Source organism: Dermacentor variabilis, chromosome 3 (assembly GCF_050947875.1).
Source record: "Dermacentor variabilis isolate Ectoservices chromosome 3, ASM5094787v1, whole genome shotgun sequence".
Classification (NCBI taxonomy): domain Eukaryota; kingdom Metazoa; phylum Arthropoda; class Arachnida; order Ixodida; family Ixodidae; genus Dermacentor; species Dermacentor variabilis.
In genome coordinates this window covers 154603696-154609993 of record NC_134570.1, presented here as the reverse complement: position 1 = coordinate 154609993, position 6298 = coordinate 154603696, and the positions used below count along the sequence as shown (strand labels likewise).

The 6298-nt window shown below is 47.3% G+C and overlaps 1 protein-coding gene across 1 annotated transcript; it reads left to right on the top strand.

Moving 5' to 3' along the window:
• Positions 1–405: 405 nt before the first annotated feature.
• Positions 406–3821, top strand: LOC142576430 (3-alpha-hydroxysteroid sulfotransferase-like). Its single transcript, XM_075686559.1, has 2 exons — positions 406–431; positions 2388–3821. Exons 1-2 carry the CDS (start codon positions 421–423, stop codon positions 3394–3396), a joined length of 1020 nt encoding a protein of 339 aa, XP_075542674.1. The 5' UTR covers positions 406–420; the 3' UTR covers positions 3397–3821.
• Positions 3822–6298: the final 2477 nt, after the last annotated feature.

The following is a 6298-nucleotide window of genomic DNA, read 5'->3' as shown; positions in this document are numbered from 1 at the left end:
CACGGCGGCTAAACGTTAGCACGCTTTGGCGTTGAGCAGCTACGCCCGAGGGCGCGGGATGGAATTCAGGCTACGGCTGATGGATTTCAATGGCGGCGACATGCAAAAACTTCCTGTGCTGTGCATTGGGAGCGCGGTAAACAAACCTAGATGGTGAAAATTATTGTGCACTCCCCCACTACCAATGTTACTAGACTAGCTTTTGTTGCCCACTATGGTGTGCCTCATTACTATATCGTGGTTTTGGCATGTAAAACCCAGAATTGTATGTTTTAATCCTGAGAATCTCGGTATAAGTAAATTCCTAGGATCTTAGAATAGGTTATAGGTTACGTTGCAGGCACTCCTACGTTTTGACTGGCAGCCTGCAGTTATTCGTGAAAGCAGAAATCTGCAATCATTGTGTTCCATTAAAGCCGCATGCTTCGAAGGTAAGTAAGCTTGAGTGGGAGCGAAGGACCGCACATCAAGCGATGAAAGGGAAAAGGACAGACTGCATAGTGTTAGAAATCAGGAAACGTGTGGCTTAAGCAAACGGGGCTAACGGATAGTCTTGTTCAGATTACGAAAAATTAACGAACGTGGGTAGCTATGAGATTCGCAGAGCGGATAACTGGAAGTTTGCTAAAGAACATTCTACTGGTCGTTTACAAGAGTTCTAACGAAGCTTCGAAGATCTTTCATCGAAGCAACTAACATTTATCGTGACAATTAGTACGCTCCTATATGGTTAACAAAGTTCGAATAGCTTATACACAAGAACAAATCAGCGCGAGAAACACTGGGAAAAGAAACGTAGCCAACAACTTGGCTACTTCTTTTCTTTGTCCACTTGTTTTTCACGCCGTTTTGTTGATCAGAATAGATCCATACGGTCCAGCCCAGCTTTCATCCTTGCCTTAATAATGCTACTAAAGTTTTTGTAATATTAATTTTTGTTTTTACACGACCATAGCACCGCTGCGACAGTGCGCTCAAAAGACCAGTCGAATGTATCAGTACAGTTAGAGAATGGGTGTGAATGAAAGGAAAAGAGACCCGAGCACGGAAGAGGTTAAACGAAATGATATTCATGTACACAAAAAAAACAAAGCGAGAACAACTCTGAACGCGTGAAGATGCGTGTCTTGTACCATGCGCCACAAATACACACTAGGATACGAATTGCGAAAAAAAATTATTCTGGCCTAATTCACTTGCAATCTCAAACAACGCCACAGATATGCCATACTTTCTTTCTTTTTTTTTTTGGAATGCTAGAGAAGAATTGCCTGCGAACTTCGATGAACATTTAAAATACTTTTTTGTAATCTCTCTACTGAGTCGGCGCAAGGTTTATTGGAAGGTGTTCATCGATTCGACTTTGTTCCCCTATTAGAATTATTTTTGGCAACGTATTGGAGTACGAAAGTACATACTGCAAGGAAAGCCAGGGTGCGGTCCTGTTCTGTCTTTGCGCCTGAGCGTGCGTTGTCGGAAGCATGGCTGGGTGCCGTCGTCCGGTGTCAATTTATGGGAGGTGGCGCGAAGCCCCCGTGGCCACGGTTTATTTAGGCCGCGAGATCTCGGGAGCGGCCAATACCACTGCCGCTCAATTCGAGCGCCAGCATGTTCTATCTCGCGCTACCTGCCACTGAGCCGTCTCCTTATCCTTCGGCTCCGGAGGCGATAGTGGCGCCAGTAAGGAGTGCATGTGATTGAAGTCGCATATATCAACACTTACTGATGTTCATATCAGGCCGTCATATTGATGAATAAGACTATGTTGAATAATTTTCTTTTTTAGAAACGACCGAGTGTGATTTACAAGGAGTCCATGAATGCTAGTAATTTCAGTCGTGATTTGAAAGGGTATACGAATCTTCAGGCTCAATAATTTTTGAACTTCAGGGAGAACCCGCTTAATTTCTCGATCCGTTGGGCCAGATATTCGGAAAGGTTGGAAGGTGCCTGTCTACGTGGTTGCACAGTAACAATAACGTGAGCCTTGTCGACTAAAATATTACCTCCTGATACTTGCATTTCGCTTCCCGTAACCCCTTGAATTTGACTAAATGAATTTCACGCCCGGTGTGCTCAAGCTTTTGTACCAATATTGCTTAGATTGCAGTAGAAGAAGCTTCTAATGTCTTAAATGAAGGGTACCGTTTTCGCAATAAACACCTGTAGCTAATTCAGATACTTTCTCTGGCATTTTAGTAGGAAATAAAGACAGATGATAAGCAAGATGAATTTGTGCACACGCCTTTCCGCTATATACCGGAAGTCTAACAGTTGCTACGCTGAAAGTTTACGGCAGCTTTGTCACAACATGAAGGATATTTTTTTGTAAATATAATTCGGTTACATTTTTCTCATGCAGCCTTTGCTTCCTTTTTTTTTTGCAGCCCAGAAAAAGCCTTCTGGCACTCGAGAGAGCCCGTCGTCATCACATTTTCCGGTGTCATGGCGCCTAGGAAGCCGTATTGCCAGATCATCGATGGCGTGCCGCGATGCCCAGGTCTGGAACCAGAGCTCTTCAGAAATAGCCTGAACTTTCGTGCGGAGAAAGGAGATTTGGTTCAGTGCACATATCCCAAGGCGGGCACACATTGGGTCATGTACACTCTCGAACTCATTCTCAAAGAGGGCGATCCCGTGCCCAATCACACTGAATTCCTGCGCAATGTTCGCTTCATTGGCCGCATGGAGACCGAAGGCTGGCAGTCACCCCTGCCTGTGAGGCTGTTCACCACTCACGAACCTCTCACCAAGGACACGATGAATCCTGAAGCCAAGTATGTGTACGTGGCCCGCAATCCTTGGGACACCTGCGTCTCATTCTACCACATGGCGACGTCATTGAGCATGTTCAAGTTCCGGGACGGCACATTCGAAGAGTTCTTCGACGCCTTCATGCGCGGAGACTTTGGCTATGGCGACTACTTCGACCATGTCGCGTCCGGTTACGAGCTTAGGAACGAGCTTAACGTGCTTTTCTTGACGTACGAAGATCTAAAGAAAGACACTCGTGGGGCGGCACTCAGGCTGGCCCACTTCCTTGGCGACCGGTATGGCAAGCGCCTGGAAGGTGACGAGGACCTTCTGCGAACGCTTCTCGATAGAATGACGGCCGAGTACATGCAAAACGTGCTCGTGTTGGACGTTCAGGGTGTGGATCCTGCATGGAAGACGCGGCGAACCGAAACCACTATACCTTACAAGTCAGCTTACGGAGGTGACCTCAGGAAGTACCGCCTAGTGCGTAATGGTAAGCCGGGAGACTGGAAGTCATATTTCTCGCCCGAGCAACTGCGCCGCGTGGAGGCGAAGATTCTAGACAGGGGTCGCGGCGCGCAATTCATGGAACTGTGGAAAGACATCCGAGAAGAAACAATTGCAGCCTCTCTCGGATGAAGATTAGCAACAGGCGAATCTTATTTTTTCCGAATGCGGACGATGGTGTCTAGGTACTAAACTGCCACTCCAGAGAATGAAATTTATGGCATGGTACGAACTCGGTATACGCCAGAAGAACGATGGCTCGAGATACGCACGCCCAGTTGCGTCTTTTCAAAACGGAACATCTGGTAGCCATGCTCATACTGGTGGTTTTTCTTGCCAACTTCTTCCGGATGCTTTACTTCACCAGTAATTATTTCAGCGGAAGTCAGCAGGAACAACCGCCTTCTCGAGTCACAAGATGTCGCAAGTTGTCACAAGATGGCGGCGAAGCGCTACATTTCACAAGCAACACGGCCACCTCACTGCACCGCATTTCTTCACCACAGTGCAAGGTAGCTACATGACCCATGCAATAAACTTCATTTTCATGCCCCTGGCACTTTCTCGCAGCACCAGCGCGCAGACGAGGGTCCACATAGATAGGTAAAGCTTGCGGGAGTGTCATAGCCAGTTATAAAAGGACCACATGAGACAGCTTTTCCGGCCCTTACAGCGCATTTGCTCTAAGGAGGGTTTTTATTGGATGGGTCCTCCCAAAATCAGCACGAATGCTTCCGCGCAAATCGACGGCGGAAATTTACAGGAAGAACTAATGGACAGCGCACAATGAACCTTAGGAGGGCTCTGGGCATACCGAAGGTACTGCGCGTACAAAGCTTTAAGTGTATTAGCGCCGTTGTACAATGTCAATAATGTTCTTGTAATTGCGCTTTCTACACTGCTCAGCTCTGACCTGACAGCACAACTCTGGGCCGTGCAGCGAGCCGAGGAAGCAGCTTCGTGACAAGGTCTCGGAACGGCGTCCGCGACGGGTGCCCAGACCCACTAAAAAGACGCCGGACTCAAATCTTGTTGATTTGAAATAAAAGGTTGCGCTCTTTCTCTCTCACATTCCGAAAAGCTACCGGAAATTCTCAGCTCCGTAAGGCCAAGTGAAATACCTAAAACTAAAGAGAAATTCCACGAAAATTGCACGAGAGCCACATAACACGTCGCTGTGTTCACAGTCATAATTTATGGTGCATGCACACACCACAAATTTATTCACGTGATTGCAGCAATGACAAACGGGTAAGGTCTTGTGGAAATCCGTGCACCGCATATGAAAAATGGTGTCCGCATCGAGGAATGCCTTAGTTTCACTCCCTGTGGCATCGCGTAGTGCTGTGGGCGTTTTTATCCGAATCTTAGCCATGGTGGTGAATCAAATGCTCAACCTGTTGTTTGAAACGTTGCTACCTTTCCGAAACTTAGCAATGATTTTAAGTCAAATACTCAACCGGAGGGCAAGACACCGCCTCAGACATCCTTGCATCCTTGCAGACATCCTCCGCTGCACTGTAAACACAAATCGACCCGTGTGCCTGTTTTAACGGCTGACGCGTCCTTTCCTCCAAAGCCGGAAAACAAGCAGTCTCGCGAGAAGAAGTAAAACAAACCATTATTTTATTTATTGGTACATTAAAGCGACATCGCCTGTTTCGGCTCCGCAGTAAAATGTGGGTTTTCAAGAAATAACTTCATGCATGTAGGGTTGATAGGAAGATTTGAAATACCCCCATATCCGACGCGACGCAATCAGAGAACAGAATAGCTCAGCTATTTTTCATGTTTAACGCGGCTGTCAGCGGCGACGAAGTTCAGAAAAGTTATTTCTGCAGACGCATTTCAAATATCACACGCAATGTGTCTTTTCGCTGCATTTGTGTTCGGAGTAGCCGCGCCTTAGTGCTGCAGAACATGGCGAAGCCTGAAACTACGTGCGGATGAGCACAGGTCTTGGGAGGGCAAGCGCGCGCTCAAGATGCAGACAAGCGACAGCCCTGACTAGACACCAGTATGTCGAACCCAAGCATTTTGGGTTTTGGTTATAACGGTTCGAACCACTTTAGAGCTTTGTGAACAGACTCATCTGCATTCAAACGGCTTCGAAAAAAATGCATTCGCATGCCTCCTGTTTCTCAAAAATACGCGGTAAATTTGGAGAGACAAATTAACTTGGGTTAGAACTACTTCAAAGCGTTTCCTCTTGCACGGGTAATTACTTTTAAAAGTCGCAGAAAATGAATAAAGCAAACCATAATGGACATAATTAGCGCACACAATGTGAACTGCCCACCAGATTGACCAAATATAAGCAAGGCGACTTTAATACACTGAGGACACCGGGGTAACTTACTATGAATCTCGTGCAGGCATCATAATAGGAAGAAAAAGAGCATTCGTTATTCATTCACAAAACTCATAATTAAGCCAGAAACTGAGCCAGAAACTACAAATATAGCCCACATGTGCGCGCTAACTTAGCCCCGGCTTCAGCTGAATATGAACTCGCGGTGTCACACACAGTTCTCTCTGGAGAGCGGGTAACAGCGCTTCTTCTTAGGTTGTCCAAGGCTGCGTCAAGTATAGGGACATACTCAAGAACCTCATATTTGAAGGGGCCTATGACGATGAGGTTATCGGCCACGGAAGCCTCTAGCTTGACTAACCAGCCGACGACATCACCACACCGAAACCGACGAAGTGGCGGGTTGAACGGAAGTGTCGGCCATCTTGCAATGGCCACGTTGTAAGAGGAAGCCCAATCACGTCTGGTTCACCAATTGTAGTCGGCCAGTCGGGGCGGGCCGTCTACTTATTGTGAGCGGCGGCGATTAACCGTGGCGGCTGACCAGCGGAGTAGCATGCCGTCGTTCGGGTCCGGCAGCATGGAGCGTTCTTTTTCTATCTCGTGCCCGGCCTATCAGCGTCTTCCTTTCGGGCCATCAAGCGCGTCCGATACTGACGCCGCTACATAAACCTTCCTCCCCAGCGCACAGTGCAATAACAGAAAAAGACGGGACAGTCACCA